This window comes from Canis lupus, chromosome 34 (assembly GCF_003254725.2).
Source record: "Canis lupus dingo isolate Sandy chromosome 34, ASM325472v2, whole genome shotgun sequence".
Taxonomy (NCBI): Eukaryota; Metazoa; Chordata; class Mammalia; order Carnivora; family Canidae; genus Canis; species Canis lupus.
The window spans coordinates 11,290,495-11,310,544 of NC_064276.1; the positions used below are offsets into that span (position 1 = coordinate 11,290,495).

General features: G+C 60.7%; 1 protein-coding gene across 1 annotated transcript; it reads right to left on the reverse strand.

Annotated features, from left to right (window-relative positions):
- Positions 1-4,197: 4,197 nt before the first annotated feature.
- SLC6A18 (solute carrier family 6 member 18) lies at positions 4,198-19,527 on the reverse strand. Its single transcript, XM_025451259.3, has 12 exons — positions 19,285-19,527; positions 14,755-14,895; positions 14,283-14,420; positions 13,568-13,749; positions 11,892-12,002; positions 11,039-11,151; positions 9,914-10,042; positions 8,258-8,414; positions 7,553-7,757; positions 7,041-7,200; positions 5,546-5,708; positions 4,198-4,479 (listed from the first exon to the last, which is right to left on the reverse strand). The coding sequence occupies exons 1-12, from the start codon at positions 19,442-19,444 to the stop codon at positions 4,288-4,290; spliced, it is 1,851 nt and encodes a 616-aa protein (XP_025307044.1). The 5' UTR covers positions 19,445-19,527; the 3' UTR covers positions 4,198-4,287.
- Between the last annotated feature and the right edge of the window lie 523 nt (positions 19,528-20,050).

Sequence of the window (20,050 nt, forward strand, 5' to 3'; positions counted from 1 at the left end):
CTAGCCCTGGCCCTCCCCTCTGGGCTGTTAGGCTCCTTCTCCTGTACTCTGGATCTGGGCAGATGGAAGTGCATGTCCATCTGTCCGCTTTGACTCCTGGGGATGGCCCTGTCCCTCTGCCATCCACATCCTGACCGTTGTAGGATTCATTTATTCATTCACGTACTGTCATGTCTGTTTAGCTGAGCTCCGAGGCCCTGCTCACGCAGTGCAGACGTGTTGGCCAGCAGCGCCTCAGCCTGGGAGCAGGTGTTGTGGGGATGGACTCTAGGCAGAGCTGTTTGAGCAGGTCCCCAGGGGCGAGCTCTGCGAAGGATCCTGCTTGTGTACCTGGGAGCCTTCCAGGTGAGGGGACAGTAGGAGGGGCCACAGGAAGGGCCATGTTGGGGTGTGGTACTCTGCTCAGGATCATGTGTCAGGACCTTGGGGTGGGGGCAACGAGCGACCCCACAAGTTGTGGCAGGAGGGGGTCAGCCCACAGCAGCAGGGTAGCTCAGATGGAACTTCTGGGAGAGGTGGGGTTCTCAGGGGCGCTGGGGGATGAGGTGCTGGTTGTCAGCCTGAGCTGTCCCTGGGGGCTTGAGCCGCGCAGGTGCTCCCCCACATCTCTGGTTTGGCAAATCTGGGGAGGGGCCTGGGTTTGCCCTTGTAGGGAGTTCCAATATGATGCTGGGGGGCAGGAGCACCCATGCTGAGAACCACCGCAGGGAAGATGGGCAGCTTCAGTGGCGGCTTCACAGTCAGGGTTAGGAGTTTGGAGGTGGGTAGACGATATCATTGTGGGGTCATGGCTGAAGCCACCAGGGAAGTGGCCTGAGCTCATGGAGGGACCTGTTTGAAAGTGAAGGGTCAGGAGCCCCACCAGGGCCTCACCTAACAGGCCACCTCGGCCACACAGCCCCTGTGAGGTGCCCCGAGACAGAATGTGCTTTCTCAGGACAAGTGAGCTATTCCCTGGCTCCCATCTCAGTGGAGGATGAGCCCACGTGTGGGAGATGCTCATGTGTCCTTCCAGACCACCGGGGGGAGGGAGGGCTGCAGTGTGCCAGGGAGGGGGTGCTATGTAGGGTGCTGGACTGACGTCCTTGAACAGATGGAAAGAGCTGCAAGGATTGCCCAGAGAGCAGAAGGGAGCAGCCCAAACAGGGTGTATGTAGCCTGTGAAGAAAGGGGCTGCCAGGGAGCCGCCTCTCAGCCCTGTCCCCTGTTACAGCGGGAAGGCCCATAGCCAAGCAGTTGCCAAGGCTTCCTTCCAGGACGTCCCTGATGGGGCCACATGACACATAGTGGGATGCCATCAAGTGTACCTTGGATGGGGTTGGTGCTAACGTAGCCCAAATTTTCCAGGCATAAATGCATCTGCTGTCGGGGTTTATGGATATTGCCCTGTTTACTGCTGCTTCTGTGCAGAGCGTCCCAGTGACTGAGCTGACGATCGCTTTATGGCAGACCCAAGTCCATGGTCATAAATGCACCAGAGATGAGCAGTGCAGATTGGGGCCCCACCCAACCCGCACGCTGAGCTGGCCATGCTAGTGGCCACAGCATCATAAATGGAGGGAGGGCTGACCTGCCCTGGTGGGGAAGACAATGCATGGGGACACTGCCGAGACCCCACACCAGGCACCTGAGCTGACCCACCGCCGTCCCGCCTCTGCTCACACGCCCCAGGGGCCTGATTCTGGCATTTCTTTTTTTTTTTTTTTTTTTTTTTTTATTTATTCATGATAGTCACACACACACACACACAGAGAGGCAGAGACACAGGCAGAGGGAGACGCAGGCTCCATGCACCGGGAGCCCGATGTGGGATTCGATCCTGGGTCTCCAGGATGGTGCCCTGGGCCAAAGGCAGGCGCTAAACCGCTGCGCCACCCAGGGTTCCCGATTCTGGCATTTCTATCACAGACCAGACCCTAGAGGTTCTCCACAAGCTCCAGAGTCCTGATTCTCTGATAGAGGCATTCTGTTGGCATTTCACTCTGGATCACCTGTTCTTATACCTGTTAAAGCCTTGAGAAGACCTATTGGTTAGGCTCAACTCACTAACAACTCTTCCTGGTTTATCTCTTTCTAAAACCAGTGTGTGTACTGTCAAACTCCGGGTGAATTTGAAAATAAGATGTTTAAAGCAAAAGATAAAACCTAGTTTCCTGGTCTTCCCTAGATCCAAGCTGCATGTTACAAAGGCTCATTGACTGGTATATCCTGGACTGTGTAGGCGGCAGAGTTCAAGATGAGTGTTCAAGATGGAGTTCAAGTTCAAGAGGAGGCATAGCTGGTGCCCCCAGGACCTCCCAGAGTGCTGAGCAGTTACTCCCTTGCCACCACCATCCAGCCCCAGGTCCTCACCTGCCACATCCCCAGGCTGGTGCTTGGCACCTGGACACTGTAAAGGGCTTCCCAAACTCGGGTGGGCTCAGAACCACCCAGGCTCTTGGGAAGTGGAATAAGGACCCCCCCCAAAGACACCCACATTCTAATCCCAGAACCTGTATTACCTGACATGGCAGAGGGGAATTATGGGTGCAGGTGGCTTATCAGTTGACCCCAAGATGGGGAGAGCATCCTGAGTTATCCAGGTATACCCAGGGTGATCACAGGGTGAAGAGGGGTGGCAGAGAGGCATGGGGGAGAAAGACTCCCTGGTCTTGGCTGGTTTTTTGATGGAGGAAGGGGCCACAAGCTGTGGGTCACAGCACAGGGGGCAAAGTACAGGACTCACTACCCATGGGGCCCAGGGCACACTTTGGAGGGCACTCGGCTGACTCCGCTCCTCTTAGGGGGACAGCAGTGCAGGCACATCTGTGTACTTGGCTCAGGGCTCCCTGTGACGAGGGCAGCCCAACATGCTCACCTGGACCGGGATACTTGGTCACTGGGGTCCTTCAGCACCCTGGACAGTGCTCGCCCTGGTCCGGATGGTTCCCTGTCCCGGGTCTTCCTGAGGTTTGATCCACGGTCTCAGGGGGTGGGTGGGACAAGTCAGAAGCACACCCGTGTATCAGGGCCCAGCCAGTGACTCAGCGTGCCTGAGTCACAGTGTTGTCAGATGAGGGAGAGAGGATGGAGGGGAGCTGGGAGGAGAGGAAGGGAGGGAAGTGGGGGGAGAGGAGATGGTTGCGTACATGGACGGATGGTTGGATGGACAGATGATGGATGGATAGAGGGGAGAGGGAGGAGATGGATGGATACATGGATGAATGGACATAAGGATGGATGGATGGATGAGGAGGGAGGGAGGGCTGCACAGGCCACCTCGGCCACACAGACCCTGTGAGGTGCCCCGAGACAGAATGTGCTTTCTCAGGACAAGTGAGCTATTCCCTGGCTCCCATCTCAGTTGAGGATGAGCCCACGTGTGGGAGATGCTCATGTGTCCTTCCAGACCACCCCGCAGGTGGAGGGGTGAGTGCGCTGGAGCTGGATGAGGAAGCACCTCCCACTGAGGCTGCAGCGGGGCATAGTATGGAGTGAGGTCAATGCTCCTTTGGAGACCTTCGGAGCCTGAATGATAATCAGCCTTTTTGTAACTTCTAGACCCACATTTGAGGCTCTGAGAGAATGTCTGAAGAACAAAGGGCTGTGTTGCTCAGAAATAAGGTCAGGAGAGTGGCCGGCGCCCTGACACGGGCTGCGGCTCCAGCCAGACCTTGTGCTCATGTAGGGAAGACCTGTCCTGGGCTAGGAGTGGCCAGGCCATGGGCTTGGTCAGGACGCCCCGCACACTGGGTTGCCTGGGCCTGGGCATGGACGCAGACCCGTGTCCCTGCTACCCGAGAGGTCCTGTCAGTATGGGTCACTACAGACCCTGCCCATGACCTGAGCACTCCAGGCGCAGAAAGGGACTTCCCATAGCCTCCACTTTTCCTTGGAGATCGCCCTTCAGATCCCCTCAACCCTTGTGTGCCAGGCCCCCAGCTGCAAAGGGCATGGATGGGAGCCTCCTCGGAGGCCACTCTGCTGGCCTGCTTGGCCACTGGGCCTGCTTGCCCTCTGCCCTTAGAAGGGTTCACTGAGTGCAGCATCTGGCCACCCAGACAGCATCATGTAACACCCCAGGCTGCAGGGTGCCAGGAGCTGAACACCAGGCTCTCCCGCTCTGGAGAGACCGTGCAAACTGTGGTGATGGAGCTGGGCCGTGCTATGAGCCAGGTCTGGGGGGTGCAGGGATGTGGGAAGCAGCAACCACAGTCCTTGGGGTCTGGGCAAGTGTGTAATGGGGTCTGGCTGTTGGCGGGCAAGCGGCACACAGGCTGGCCCTCCCTGCCACCCACGGCCCAGCCCTCAGGAGGCCCCTCCATCCTGCAGCTTTGGGCGCCTGTCCTGCCAGGTGTCCTTCTGCTTCCGTCTGTGCTTGGCGAGCAGCTGGACAAGGGCAACACCTGGAACCCACAATGCAGGCAAGAAGCACAGGAGGACGCAGGTGGCCTGCACCCAGCCTGGGTAGGACTTCTCCTGCCGTGAGGGGAACCGTGCCTGTAGGGACACGAGGCCTCAGGTGAGCATCTGGGGAAGGACATGGTGAGGCTGAGCCTCGGCCACGGTGACTGAGTGGTGTGGGCCTGCCTCCCCTGCCTCTGCCTGAAGCAAAGCAGCAGGGCTCGTTCACTGCAGGGCGGGCAGTGGAAGAGGCTTGTCCCGGGGCAGCGAGGACACCTCACCCTGAAGTTTCAGGTTCGGGGCTGAGCCTCTCTAGGGTTGGGGCTGTGAGGTGTGGGCCCAGGGCCCGGGGTATGGTGTTCTGCCAAGAGCCTCCCAGCACCTGGAGGGGCTGCTCGACCTTGGGGGTGGCCTTGTCCTGACCTGCTGGATGTGGTTGGGCCCTGTGCCCTGCTCCCTTTTCTCTGAGAGAGGGTCACACCACCTACCCGACTTCAGGCACTTCTTTTGAGACCAATGTGAGGAACTAGCGTGTGAATCGATAGGACAATATTCATGAAAACTCTTGAGAAATATGGCACGTTCATCCTTTGCCTGCCCCTGGCGATGGGAGCCAGTCCCTTTGCTCAGCAGAACTTGAAACAGAATTCCCTCCATGCTCCCGAGGAGGGGTAGTGGCACGTATGAGGTTCTGAGGGGCCAGGTGGGGTGGCAGGTAGGCTGGGCCCACGCAGCTTAGAGCACAGCCAGTGGACAAAGGCTGGCACCATAGAGCGGCCTCTGCTCCCTTTCTTCTGACCAGGCTCAGTGGTGGGTCAGCAACATGCACCCTACACACCTTCCTTCAACTCAGACCAGGAATGGGCACTTGCAGGTCAGCCCCACAGGCCATGGGAAGTCTGGCTCAAGGCCATGTCCCTGTATGAGCTGCTCCAGGGACCTGGAAACTGCTGTGGTCCTCCTGCCACTGACTGAGTCCTTGCCCCAGGTCCTGGCCAGAGTTGGCTTTGGTGCCCCGAGGGGACACTGGGGGTCTGGCAGCCTTGGGTCTCACAGCAAAGGCAGCCTGCAAGGTCACTTGGGACGTCATCTGGACCCTGGGCAGCACAGGAAAGGGCCAGATCAGGCCCAAGGTGGCTCCCCACTCCCCCAGAGGACCTACGTATTGGGTGTTCCAGGCCCTGTAGCTCAGCGGCGTCCAGACCAGAACGGCAATGTAGGCCACGAAAATGGTCAGCAACAGCAGTGGGCTGACAACCTTCCACGTCACCCGCCAGTAGAGGCTAGGTCGTCTCCCGGTCATGCACACTATGTCGTCACTGAACCTGCCACAGAAACACAGGGCTCAGGCTCTCCCACCTGCCCACTTAGCCAGCGGCCTTCATCCAGTGTCACCAAGAGAGGGCCCCCAGGGCTGGCCCTCACTGCCACTCTGGCCTTTACTCCCACGCCTTTCTGAGTGGCTGCCGTTGGGGAGAGTGCTCCCAGGTCCCCTGGTCGGTATGTGGGAAAGGCCCCAGCAAGCGGGTCATCCAGCTGGGGAAGAGGGCTGGGCAGGAGGGGCTCCCAGGGGCTCCCAGCCTCTGCAGACCCCAGGAGGGAGGCCCGCCCTACCCTGTACAAGATGCCCCAGGAAGGCCCTATGGGTTTCCCCGAGGGAGGCTCCAGCTGCTGTGTGAGAGTGGGGACAGGGGAGCCCCCAAGGCCCCACTTGTGGGAGAGAAGGAGATGTCAGGCCCAGCACCATACAGCGCCCTGGGACGGGGATGAAGATGATCCAGGACATGCAGTGGCCATGGCTTACACCCTGGGAGTGGGCAGGAGGACAGGACCCTCCTCACAGCCCCTCCCTCAGCTCCTCATGTGTCTCCTCCTGATGCCCTGTGGCTGGTTGTGCCCAGGGCTGTTTCTCTGCACGTTGCTGGGCTAGTCTGCACCATCTGGCTGCCCCCGTGCTGCCTCTCCAGGTGAGCAGCGTCCCACCTTGGGACAAGCCCTCTGGCCCCAGGCCCACAGCACAGCAGTCAATGCCTGGCATTTGGAGCCTCCCAGGGCCCCCAGGGAATACGGGCAGAGGTCACAACTTCTAGGACCATCTGAGCAGGGCTCTGGTCAGGAGTAGCAGGTGTTTGACAGGTGAGACTGATAGGTGTGAGTGCAAAGGTGACAAGTAGGAGTGACAGGTGTGAGCATAGGTGTTACAGATATGAGTGTCAGGTGTGACAGGTGAAGGCAAGTGTGAGAGACAGGTGAGAGCAGGTGTGACAGGTGTGACTGCAGATGTGAGTGACAGGTGTGACAGGTGGGGTGCAGAGTCCAGGTGTGCAGTGGGTCAGAGTCAGGCGGGGACGGGCAGGGCCAGTGCTGGACCTTTTCAGAGGCTGCTGGGACAGGGTCAAGGTGGGTGGGCTCCCCGATGCCCCAGTGTCCACTTCTCCTGGGACTTGGGGAGTCCACCCTGCGAACTGGAGATGGGCCATCGTGCTGCCCATCCCCACAGGCAGGGGGCCCAGGCAGCTGCCCTGCGTCTGGGAGGGGCTCTGATGGCCACGTGCCATCTCGTGCTGCCAAGAGAGTGGCTGCCCGACACACGTGCACCGCAGTCTTGGGGGTGCTGGGAGCAGAGGGCTGGGGACCTGGGGGCGGTGCACACTCACCGTTGCAGCCCGTAAACATAAGCGACCCCGATCACCTCAAGGAAGGCAAAGATGATGAGGTTGAGAGGGGCGGCGTAGTTGTCAAACACCTCGAGCCAGTAGTTTCCCGACTGCAGCGTGAAGCAGATCGCCGAGAGGAAGCATAGCAGGCAGGCCAGCCCTGGAGGAACAGTGCCGCCCTGTCGCCGAGCTGGTCCCCCTGCTTCTCAGGCCCTCCCTGCCTGGTGCACCTGTCTCCCGGTCTGCTCTCCCCACCACGGCCCAGCCCTGTGTCCAGAAGCAGGAAGACGCGCAGGAGGGGACTTGGCATCAGGGAGCAGTGCTGGCAGTGACCCCTGCTCTGCCCCTGCGTGGCCCCTGGGTCTCCCAGGATGGCCCTCGAGGGATGTTGAGTGGGCGCAGAGCCCCTGGGACCAGCCCCGAGGGGTGGTCAGACCCAGCCCTTCTCGGGGGCTCCCGTGGACAGGGGGCCAGGAGGCAGTGGGACAGGGAGTGGCCTGGAGTCCACTCACCCGTCAGGACCTCCTTGGGGATGGATCTGTGCGTAAGCCCCATGTCCAGGAGCGGCGTAATGATGCTCTCCATGTTCCCAAACATTGAGGACAGGCCCAAGGTGAACAGCATCCCGAAGAACAGCACGGCCCACCCGGGGGCCCCCGGCATGTGGAGGATGGCCTCCGTGAAGATGATGAAGGCCAGGCCCGTGCCTGAGGCGCTCTGCAACACACATGTGCCAGCATGCCCCATGCTATGACACAGTGACCGGCTCACCCCAGGGCCGGGTGGCAGCCCTGCCTGTTTTGGCTACACAGCAAGCCACAGCGGCACCTCCAAGCAGGAGGAACCTCTTCCCTTTTGCTGCCGCGTGGCCAGCAGGTGACCATATGCCTGGGGGGTGGGGCTCAGGTGCATCAGCCCATATCCTTGGGGCCACCTCCTGGCCTGGCCACAGCTCAGCTCCGTGACCCATACACTGCCCCCAACCCCAGTCCCGTGCACAGGTGACACCTGGTCTCCCGGGCCAGCCTGGCCCCCAGCCTCCTGGGCAGGGCACTGTGGGACACATTACATTTGAGGCCACAGGTTTTCTAGAAGCTCAGCCAAGCTGAGGCTAGGGGTGGGCTTAGAGGCATCGTTCACGGCTCCCAGGCCAGCCTGGTCCAGGTCCGTGGAGGAGATTCGCAGCTGCCAGGAGCAGGGCCAGGCCCCCCGGGTACCTTATCCAGAAAGTCTTCCAGGTGGCAAGCCTCCAGATGGAGCCTGGCCACCCTCTCGGGCTGGGAGGCATTCAGGTGCGTGAGGACGGCTGCGTAGTCATCCCTGGAGATGCTCTGGTCGGGGAAATCGAACGCATTGATGAGGTGGAGGATGTTTCTGCAGAGACAGGCCAGTGCCCGCTAGGCTGGGCGCCCCGCACCCCAGAGACTCCCAGCAGGACAGCAGGGCCCTCAGGAGGGATGGGCAGCTGCGGGGACAGAAGGGACCCCACCTGGAGGGGCGGCCCCTGAGGCCCACAGTGGGCAGTGGGCCCTGGCCTCCTCGACTGCGCACCGGCAGTGCCCTGGGAGGGTTTTGGGCAGATCAGCGGCACCAGGTCCCCATCTGCCTGCCACCGCCCTCAGATGCTCACTGGTTCGAGGGCGGCCCAAACACACGCCCAAGGGCGTTCCCGAGCTTGTCACTTTGCCTACTTGCTGAAATAGATTTGTAACCTCGAAATCAATACTTGTGGTGCTTCTGGCGTGGTCAGCGGCCTGCCCCGGGTTGGTGGGCAACACTCAGCCCTCCGGATTCACCTCCTCCTGTCACAGGGACCCTCACAGTCTGTTCAGGCCACGGTGTTTGCAGATCTGTGCTGTTTGCAGGTGATTTGCTGCTTAAATGTGCCTCGAGTACTGCGCTGACGTGCCCTGGGTCCTGCGCGTGAGGCGGCCGGGCCAAAACTCCCAGGGACGACGCAGCAGAAGCACCTCACGTAGGCCTGGGTTGCTGCTGTCGCCGTGAGCACAGACTTGCTCACAAGGCTCAGTGGCCACAGCTGGGCGCTGCCCCTGCTGCTCCCTAGCGGGCATCTCACAGTTCACCATGTGGGTGCTGCAGCCTCTCGGGAACATTCCAGCGGGTGCACTTGCCCCGGGGCCCAAGCTCAGGCTGTTCTGTGCAGCCACTCCGCTGCGCCTCCACCCTCTGCACGACTCAAACGTGCTCACAGCAGGTGTCACCGGGGCCGTTCGACACCAACACGACAGGGGACCGGTCATTCTACGGGGGCTGCCCTGGGCCCCAGGCCCTCCGGCAGCATCATAGGGGGTGAGCCTGCGCATGTCTGTGGGGCCGCCTGGCAAACCACCTCGGACAGGCTATTTGCGGGCCAGAATCGACAGCCTTAGCAGCGCTGCACCACTGACACCATCCCCATGGCCTCCGAGCCCCAGGCTGTTGTGGCAGGTGACTACGGCTGAAAACCTTAGAGCAAACGGACACTCATCCTCCTGGCTCTGGGGCCAGAGGTCCATGGTGCAGTGTGGGCAGAGCCACGCTCCCATGAGCTCAGGGGATAGTGCTTCCCGCCACTGGGCTCGTGGCTGCGTCCTTCCACCCTCTGCCTCATCCAGGGCCTCCCTCATGGGTCTCCCGCAAGGACACGAGCCACTGGATTGGGCCACTCATCAACAGGACCTCCTCTTAACCAGCAGCGACCAGAGACATCCCCACCCCCAGCTGACACCAGGTCACATTTGGGCTGCGGGTGGACATGAACTTCTGGACACTCCACCTCATGCCCCTCAGGAAATAAAAGGTGGTTTGTGGGCATCGTCTGGAGGCCATGCTCTGTGGACAGCTCGCCCTCAGGCCCCAGGCACCGTGCTCACCTGTCCAGGCAACGCCCATGGTCGTTGGCTGCCTTGAATCCCAAGACGGAGAACACAGCGATGGAGGCATAGAGGGAGGTCATGCTGTTGACCAGGGCGATGGTCACTGCGTCCTTCTCACAGTTGTTCCTAGAAAACACATGCATAGCGCCTCTGTGCTTAGGGCTGTCTCCATGCCCCCTTCCGGGACACCCCGTCCCACACACGAGCCCCACACCCAAGACCCCCAGCACCAACTCTGCTCCCAGTAGTCTCAGGATGGCCTTGGATCCCCTTCCACAGTCCCCTCCCCACTGACCCCTCCCTGACCACCTCTCCCTGACCATCCCTCCCCGTTGATCTCTCCCTGACCATCCCTCCCCGCTGACCTCTCCCTGACCACCCCTCCCCACTGACACCGTCCTTGCCCTGCCAGCTGGAGACTGCGGGTGGTCAGCCTCCACCCGTGCCTGGACACAGGCAGCAAGGGTGTAGGGCATCATGGAGCCTACAGTAAGCTTGGCTGAGATGATCTGCAAGCTACTTGGAGTGGGCTGAGGTGGTCACTTGGTTGCAGTCGTGTGGAGCATCCTGGGCCCACCCCCCACCCCTGCATGTCTGAGGGGGATAAGTTCTGACCACTGCATAGGGTCACGTTTGTTCAGATGGTCCCAGAGCTTGCAGCTGCCTGGTTGGTGACAGGTGGTGCTTTATGCCTGAGACTCCTGGGGTTCCCACAGCAGGTGTGAGCCCCATGTCCATCTTAAGTGACCAGGGAGGCTGAAACACCCTGTATTTCTGCTTTTTTGACCCCATGCATGACACACATGGCCTGCTGGTCGGTGTCAGCCTCTGGTGATGGCCTTGTTCCTGGCATTATCTGGGCTCTCCCACTCCAGAACAGGCTGGGAGCTGTCTTGGGGTCCCTCCCCACAGCCTTGGGGAGATGACGGAGTCATTGGTAGGATCCCCACAATCTGTTCCTGTCACAAGTTCACAGCCGGTCACTCTCCTGCACACAGGACATAACGGTGCAAGTGCTTTGTGCTTCTCCCAGGAGCATCTCCCAGAAGTGTCTCCCAGGAGCCTCAGGGCGGGAGGCTCAGCACCTCAGTTGGAAGGAACTACCCCAAGCCTTGTCCCTACCTGGGTGGGTTATAACTTGCAAAAGCAATGTGTCCTCCGAAGGCCAGGGACAGTGAGAAGAATATCTGCGTGGCTGCGTCCAGCCACACTCGGGGGTTCTGGAGAATCTGCACCTGGAAGGACGCACAATCCTGTTGTGCAGCAGATGACCACATGCACCGCGGAGCCCACAGCTCCAGAACATTCCCAAAGCTTCCTTCGGGACGATGCTCAGGAGGGGGTATGAACAGCTTGGAAGCACCGTCGGAAGAGCAGATCACACGGCAAGTGTGGTCTTGCTGTTCTGTGACGCATCAAACCCACGGCTCCCATCCACGCGGGACGCTCAGGGTGACTGACCCCTCGGGGCTGAGAAATGGGTCTGAGCAGCTTGACTCAGGTGTGTTTATTCTGCTTCATTCAGATCCACTGGCTCTGAGTGACCTGAAAGGTCTCATGTGGTGGGACACAGTGCCTGGTGTCTGTGGCTGGGGATGGCCCAAGGCAGACCCACCTGGACACCCAGTGCCCCCTTCCTCCTGCCGGGTGCCCTGGAAGCTCCCAGGGGGTGCTAGGCTCCTAGAGAGAGTGGTAGGGTCCAGGAAGGGTGTGAGCTCCAGTGGGTGGGCCCTGGGTCCTGTGGCTCCTCTCCTGGTGGGCTGCGTGTTACAAACCAAGTCCCCCTCTGACCCTGGCCTCCTGCCTGAGACCCATGCCACCTCCTCCCTGCCCTCACCCACACATGGCCTCTGGTGGGGCCTGGCCTCTGTCTCACGGCCATTCCCATGGCTGGGGATGGAGCAAGCTGGCCTGGGCTATGGCTCTGACTCATGTTTTCCCTGCAGCCTGGAGCCTGGACTTCAAACCAACTTACATCTGGCGTGAACAAGTAGATTAACCCTTCGACCGCCCCGGGCAGGGTGAGTCCTCTGATAAGGAAAATTGTCAGGACCAGGTACGGGAACAGGGCTGTGAAATAAATTGCCTTTAAAAAAGACCAAATTGTTAGACTTTTCACTGGTATATGCTCCATATAAAACCTTAAAGAGGCAGGTATGCTCTGAACGCCTCAGCGGCCAGCGACCTGTCACCCATGTGGGATTCCACCTGAGCAGGGGTGCAGGGCACCAAGAGCTGAGGGGGCTCCAGTCAGGCTCTGAGGGTCTGGGGCTCAGGGGATGATCACAAGCAGATTCATGTATGCCTTTGTGTCTGTGTGGTGGGTGCTGACCATCCCAGGCCAGTGGGATGATGCCTCCCTCGTACCCACACCCATGCTCCCCCAGCACCACCCTTCCTCCTCCCCACATCTGGCCACTTCATGGGGGCCTTGGGGCCACACACCTGCCCACACCTGTCTCCCCAGCATAGGACCAGTGTCCCTTCAGTCAGATGTGGCCAGGGGTCTGCACACATGGTGTCTGCATAGAATCAATCCACCGACAATGCTTTTCCCTCAAGGCCGCCCTGCAAGCCCCAAAATACAGATTGACTGGGAGTCGCAGATGCCTCTTTAGGGACTTCCATCACAGGTCATTTGGAATTTTTGGCTGACCTGTTGGGCCTAATGGTTGCTTTGGTCTAATTCAGTGATTCCGGTCTTCCCAAGTGTAAAGACCCTCATGTAACTATAACCTTCACACACCAACTGAGAAAATGTGCAGGCACATGTACACGTCTGGATCTGTGCAAAAGGACTGCAAACGTGTGTCGGGAGCCATGGTCTGGAAATGCATGGAGCCATGTCTCACGCGCTGGAAGGGAGAATGTGTGTGGCACCGGGCCTGTCTTTGCCTGGAGATGAGAGGGTGCAGGGTGAAGGCAGGCTTTCAAGTCAAAAGCCCAGGCCTCCCCTGGTCCTCCCTGCACAGAAGCCACATGAGTAACTGTGGACACATTGCTCCTCATCATTGGAGTCTCTTCAAAAGTTAGGAACTGTTTAAAGCAAACACTCCAGGAGCACGTCTGCCGCTTACAGCCCGTTACAGGAAAATGTGCGCTGGGGGCAGGAAAACACAGAAAGGCAGTGCCGCATGAGGGACAGTCTCCTGCCTCATCCCGTGGGCAGCATTGCGCCCAGATGGACCGATGGCCACACCCCTAGCCCAACCCCAAGGACAGGACAGCCATGGCTGACAAGGCAGCAGAAAATGTAGAGCATGGTCACAAGAAACACTCAGGAACTGGGAGAATAGGAACAGAGGGGACCCATAGGAAACAGAGACAGGATGGCAGACTGAGCCTGGATTAGTAGTCACACTAAACGTAAATGGTCTAAACAGCTACACAAGAGCAGGGACTGCCAGCATGGATAGAAAATTTCCTTGTAGAAGGAACACAGTTTACACAAAGAGACCCAAACACGTTAAAAGAAAAAGAACAGAGAAAATCTCCCCATTGGCATCTGAGCAGAGCGTCGTCAGGCAGAGGTACCCATCTCTGCAGAGTGCATGATCTTCAAGCCTGTGCCCTCCCAGCAGAGCCTCTGACCCTGGTCACCAACACCGAACTGGAGGGAGCCGGGCAGTGGGGTCTGCCCAAGGGTCTCACCTTCCCCGTGGATTCAATGCCTCTGATGACACACAGGTACACAACTGCCCAGGATGCGGCTAAGCAGGCCAGCAGCCGCCCCTGGATGGAGCCGCTGTCGCTAATGTCAGCTGTGATGTTCAGCGTCTGCCGGTACCAGAAGTAGCTCACGGTACTGCTGGCCTGGCACTCGGCCTCAAACCCTAGAACCAGGAGGGTCCCATCAGGGGCTTCACAGGACTCAGTCCTGGGTGTGGGCTCTGCGGACCTCCACCAGGAGTGCCGCCTGTGGCTGACCTGGCCCGGGGATGCCGCCCGAGTGCCAGGCACAGCAGGTGGGACCTATGCCTACCGCCGTCCAGGGTGTGCAGCTGGGGCAGGAGGGCCAATGAGGAGAGCGTCCAGGCCCAGACCTGCCCCTGGGTGGCCTCCTTCAGAATGTGCCCAGCTCAACTTAGTGTCAGCAGAGGTGGGAGGGGAAGGAGGCTTAACACAGTTGTACAAGCCAGTGCCAAATATAGTTATTTCGTGTGCTGTGAGGACCTCCTTGGCTGAAGCCTGTGGCAGGGGCACACGTGCACACAGCTGGGCTGGGGGCACACATGGTGTCAGGGCCCGTGCCCATCAGTGCTCAGAAATGGTGGGGTAAGGAGGACAGGGTTTCAGGGGTGATGTGTGGGGGAGCCCGTCAGGGCCCACAGGGGGCAGGATACCCAGCTTCCCGCCCGAGCACTACCTGTGCGGTTGACGTCCAGTGGACAGGAGCTCCAGGGGAGCGGGGACTGGAAAGAGTTGAGGAAATACCACAGCACCCACGTCAGGACAGTGTTGTAGTACAAGCTGACCAGGAAGGACACGGTGACACAGCCCAGCCCTATGGAGAGGCACGGCCGGTGCATGGAGCTCCAGACACTCAGCAGCCTGCCCCCCTACTCGCCCTCACCCCCGAGACCTCCTGCTCTCCCTCCCCATCACCCCCAGGCCCCCCGCCCCCCTCCCCCTCACTGCTCAGAGCTCGGCCACAGTTAGCTCCCACAGGGGTGCTGCCACGCATATCTCCCCGCACTGCTACGTCCCGGCCCTGCTTCAGCAGATCCGAAGCCACCACAGGTGCGCTGGCCTAATGAGCTAACAGGCAGCACACACGTGACCTGCAGACCTCTACCCTCCCCACAGCTCCGGGCAGGGGTCAGAGGGAGGCAGCCTACCCACTCCACCCAGGTAGGGCGAGATGGCCGTCCACACCCCGATGCTGCCTCTCCGCAGGCGCTGGCCGATGGCCAGCTCGACGTAGAAGAGCGGGATTCCCTCGAAGACCAGGGCGATGAGGTAGGGGATGAGGAAGGCCCCTGCAGAGACACAGTGGTCAGCAGATGGTCACCGACTGCCTGATGAGGCCTTGGCTGGGGGAGTGGTGCCCTCGGCTGCCCTGAGAGGGGGACACGAGCCTGCACATCCAGTGTCTGGTTTGCTGCTGTTCAAATCCCACCTTGTGATGCTTCGGTGGCAGGTTTCATGCAATAAAGAACAGCCTTGTTCTGACAGGAGCACCCGAACCCCGGTTACGGGCCCTCCTGTGACATGGGGCTGGTCTCTGCTCCCAGAGGGATGTTGGAGACAGTGACATTTGAAGCGGTCTCTCGAGTTGTGTGCCTGAGTGGGGGCCGGGACCCATCTCTGTGCCTTGGCGTGAGTGTCCCCTCTGCACCACCGTCTGGGTGCTGGGAGGAGGGCACCCGTAGCCACAGTGCGGTGGGGGGCTCCATGGTCCCTCAAGGGAGCACACATTGACCAGCCTCATGGGCCTGATGGGAGAGCTCAGCCTTCAGCTCAGTGAGCCAGCGGTGGAGGGAGCAGGAGATGAGGCCACAGGTGTGAAGACTGAGGGGCCCAGCCTCCTGGAGCCCACATCCCTGAGGGGTCCCACTGGATCCCCGCGTCCCACTGGACTTGTGGGTGTTTCTCATACTGCGAGGGAAGGGCATCCTGACCGGCCTCACCCTCCCAGGCCCCATACAATCAGGAGCTGCATTTTTGTCTGGGTAACCGCAGTCCGTGGGCCCGCTGCCGTTAGGTGCTCCAGGACTGATCCCTGCAGCTGCACGGCATGGCCGGCCAGGGAACCGCGCAGACCAACATGGGTGTGGGCCCCTGATGGTGCTCCCAGCGTCTCCCGGTGTCTCCCGGCTTGGCTGGCACGGCGCAGGCCCAGCCTCTGGGAGCCAAGCTGCCAGCCTGTCTCTGAGTTTTGCATCACCATCTGAGGTTTTGACGCTGAGTTGAGGTAGCCACTCAGCCCACACCAGCTTCTGCAAGGGACTCCAGGGTTTGGGGCAAAACAGTGCCCATTGGTGTCTTCTAGGCAGTGGCAAAACCACAAAATGAGAGAACAACGTGGAATTCTGGGAGACTCGGCCTCAGTGGGCACACCTGACACCCCCGGGACGACCAGGGGCCTGTGAGCGGGGGCTTGGAGCTGGGGGGCGGATATAGCCCGGACCACTTCAGAGCACTCCTGGGAGGGAGATGGGTCATTCACAGGCCAGGGGTCCAGGGCCCAAGTGTAGGAGGCCTCCTAGCCTGCCCTTCCCACACCCTTCCCACACTGTGTCATCGGTCCTCTGCAGGTGTGTGGACTCCCAGCCTCCCTTGGACCTCGGGAACACACCTGTGGCAGGGTGAGGACCGGCCTGGGGGTGGGAGCCTGCCTGTCAGGCAGGGGTTCTGGGTCCTGGGTACTTGACCCACTGTCTGGAACAGGCATGCAGGCTCTAGGTCGGACCCACGGATCCCCTGCACTGTGGGGAGGGTCACAGCCTGCAGGACAGGGCAGGAGCCCAGGCGGGGCCCCAGGGGCTGGCTGAGGTCAGCGTGGCAGGGAGCACCCGGAGGGGCTGAGAGGAGCAGAGGGGGGTTTCTCTGTCACCGAGCTGGTGTGGCTGAACCTGCCACACCTCGAGGCCAAGAGAAGGGGAAGCAGCCCAGCGGTTTAAACAGAAGCCACATGGTCCAGAGCGTCGGCCGCTGCGTGTTAGGTGCATTTTAGCCCTAGCCCCAAAGCGTGTGGACCATGACCCGGGTAAAAACCAAGCCAGTTTGGAGGAGGGCCACTGGTTGCGGGAGGACCCAGGCACGTGATTAGAGAGGTGGGACTGCGAGCCCCACGCGGCCCCTGGGCTGGGGAGAGGCCCGGAGGCTGCATTTCTCCCAGGCTGGTGATGCCACGAGCCGTGCGTCCAGGACGGAAGCTCCGCAGGAGCCATGAGCACGCAGGAGGGCAGAGTGGCTCCCACGGCCGCCCCTGGCTGCCCTGGAGCTGTATATTCTTTATGACGCCAGGTCCCGGTGCCTACGCAGGCTCCTCGCTGTGAGCCGTGCTAGGAAGTGTCTGAGCCTGAGGAGTGGAGTGGGCATCCGGGGAAACATTTCTCGACACTGGGTCCTGCCGTGGGGGCAGCAGGAGGGCCAGCCTTCCCCTGCGGGGTTGGCACGCTCAGATGGAACATGTGCTGGGCTCGGGGGGATGGCTCAGGGCGGGCAAAACCCTCCCACATGCAGCGTCAGACGCCGAGAGGAGTTGCTTCTGGCCCTGCCCTCAGCCCGACTATGGGGCAGGGGTGCAGATCGCGGCACACATGCCCACGCCGTGGATCTGTGAGTACCCTGTGCTCCGCCGGCCCCAGGCTGAGGGCGGCCGTGTTCGGGGTCCCGACCACTGAGAAGATGCCAAGGACAAAAAGCCCGGTCTGACGGGGTCGGCTGCACACCTGGTGCTGCTGAGAATCAGCGAGATGGTCCCGGAGCCCAAAAGAGGACAGAGAGCGACCAGCCGTCTCTGCGGGGGGGGGCGACCCGGAGTTGCGAGGGTGGCCGCGCCTCCCAGACGATCTAGACACCCCACACAAAGCCTGCAAAGCCCCGGGAGTCTCCCGTGGAGATCAACAGCCTGGCTGTGACGTCCGTGTGGCAGCTGCGGCCAATGCAGAACGACACAGCCGACGAGTGAGAGGCCCCACCCCGCCGGACGTCTGGATTCGCGGTCAGACCACAGTAACGGCGTCCACGTGCCTTTCCCTGCACGAATCCGCTGCGTCCGTGGGGCCCACGGACACCGAGGTCAGAACATGGCAGTGCAGGCGTCGGGGGCCACTTACGGGTGCCCCGCCTGCCCTGCCGTGGACGCGGGCAGGAACCTCGACCCCGCAGGTGCTGACGGCTCGCCCGAAGCCGCAGCAGACCCCCCAAGGGCCGCCTGAGTGTTTCCCGGCTCTGACACGGTGGTGCCTTTTAAGTCTCCTTCCTTAAGAGTCGAATAATCACTAGGGAGGCAGGAAGTAGTCACCCTCAGGGGGCCCGAGTTGGTGCAGAATAAAGATGCGGTGGGTTATCTGCTTGTTGCTTGCATCCTCTTATCAAAACGGTCGGTCATGGGCAGTGAGACCAAAAGTCATTTTCACGCGTGAGGAGGTGCTTGTCTAGGACAAGTGTGAGTTCTGAAACTCGAGTATTTATGACGTTGCACTAAGGCTCTCACACCCGGAAATAGGGCCTACAAGAAGAGTTTAAACAGCAGGGCCCGCAAAGCCCTGAGCACAGGCGTGACGGGTTGACCCAGGGCCCTCGGGCAGGCAGTGCCCACACACGGCCCACAGCGACGAGGGTTCCGGAATGGTCGGTCCCAGGAAGGTCCCAGCAAGTCGCAGTGCTGAGCAGTGGCCACCCGGTTCTGGTCAGTGTGGCATTTACTGACCTGGAGTGACCACCAGCATGGGGGTCACTGCTTCGCCCCCAGACGTGCCTCTCCTGATGCCCGGGGCAGCACGGGGGGCGATCTGGGTCTTCTGTCCGGTGCCTGGGGTGTGGTGTGCCTCGGAGACTCTTGTTCTCAGGTGACCACAGCCCACGGTGCCCGCCCGGCCCCTGGCCCCAGAGTGGCTCTAACGCCTCTAGGGCAGCAGTTCCAAGACACATTTCTCCTCCAACTTCTCAAGATCGGGAAAACAACAGTAAACTTTCAAGAAGCAGTGTTGTTGCAAACAGGGAAACTGCACCTGCCAGTGCTCTCGCCTGGTCTGCTCCACGGTGGTCGGGCTACATGTCCCCGAAGTCCCCAGCCCGTGTTCCCCCAACGCAGCCTGACCACTGCCCACATGCCACTGCCAGGAGGGCCACTGCATGCCCTGGAAGGGGGAGGACGGCTCCCCTTCAGAGAAGGTGGCGGGCAGCTCACACACGTACAGGCTTCCATTTCTGACCAGTTCCCGGTGGGGCCGCACCACCGCCCCCAAAGGAAACCGTATGCACATTCCAGCCAGAGGCCTGGTGGATGCAGGAAGACTGCCCCTGGGACTTTCAGGGGGCCCTCAAGTCTCACGGGTACAGAGAGGCTAGAAGGCAAGTTGACCTGAAAGGGAGATCCCATGGGACCCACGGGTCAACCCCAGAAAAGGACCAACCCAGCCCAGGGGACGTCCCGTGGGGCAGCGGGTGATGGGCGGGCGGGCTTGCTGGCACCACCACGGACTCTTGTGAAGGGACACTGGGGAGCAGGTGGCCCGGCCTGTGTGCCCTGCAAACCTAAAGTGAGCTGAGTCCAAGTGCAGTTTGGAAAGTCCCCTGAGCCCCAGAAGGCCGGGATGCCCCCGGCCTGGACTTCAAGTGGACAGGTGTCTGGGCCACGGAGAATCGGTGTGTCCCCCAGACGCCAACCCGTGCCCCAGCCCGCGGCGACGGCTCACCTCCCCCGTAGGTCTGGCAGAGGTACGGGAACCTCCAGATGTTGCCCAGGCCCACGGCAAACCCGATGCAGCTCAGAAGGTACTGCAGCTTGTTGTCCCACTTGGGCCTCTCGGACCCGCCACCGTCACCCAGGGGCTCCGGCCCCACAGTGCATGCCATGCCTGTGACTCGCTCCTGCCTGGGCTCCAGGGACCCTCCGGGACCTTCGCTGAGGTTTGGGAGCCCCGAGTGGTCCCCCTTCCGTGTACGTTGTCGTTATTTAAAGGAAAACCAGTGTAGCCAGTTAATTGGTAACCCAGACCAGGCTCTTGCTGGAACGCGGGCGGTCGCTTCCTGACCCCACACCCCCGGGGCCTGCACCTCCTGTCGTGCCCGAGGCAGACGGCCACCCCCTTGAGAGCTGCGTGCAGCGAGGACTTCCTGTTCCCTGTTGGGGATGCACCAGGATACCCCAGACTGGGGCGCATTGAGTTGTTTTATCAAAAGCATTGACTTTCTCATCAACCTTTTGATTCTGAGACAGTTGTAGACTCACTCGTGGCCGTGAGGAACGTCCTGAGCCTGAACCCACGTATCCTCTCCCCATGTCCCCCGGTGGTGGCCTCTCGCACACATCTTGTCCATGTCACAGCTGCGGTGTTGATGTGGACAGGTCAGTTTGACACATGTCCATCACGGGGAGGATCCCCTGTCCCCTTATGGCCACACCCACCCCTCCTGCACCCCTGCCCGCCTGCCATCAGTTTCCGTTGCTGCCGTTTCGTC

What these genes read in the sequence shown, in the direction of transcription:
- SLC6A18 (XM_025451259.3), bottom strand. Translation starts at nt 19,444, where the DNA reads ATGGCATGCACTGTGGGGCCGGAGCCCCTGGGTGACGGTGGCGGGTCC. An exon ending in ACTGGACGTCAACCGCACAG is followed by an intron (nt 13,750 to 14,282) that starts GTAGTGCTCGGG and finishes TCCTGGTTCTAG; the next exon opens with GGTTTGAGGCCGAGTGCCAG. An exon ending in CCCCAAGGAGGTCCTGACGG is followed by an intron (nt 7,201 to 7,552) that starts GTGAGTGGACTC and finishes CTGTTCCTCCAG; the next exon opens with GGCTGGCCTGCCTGCTATGC.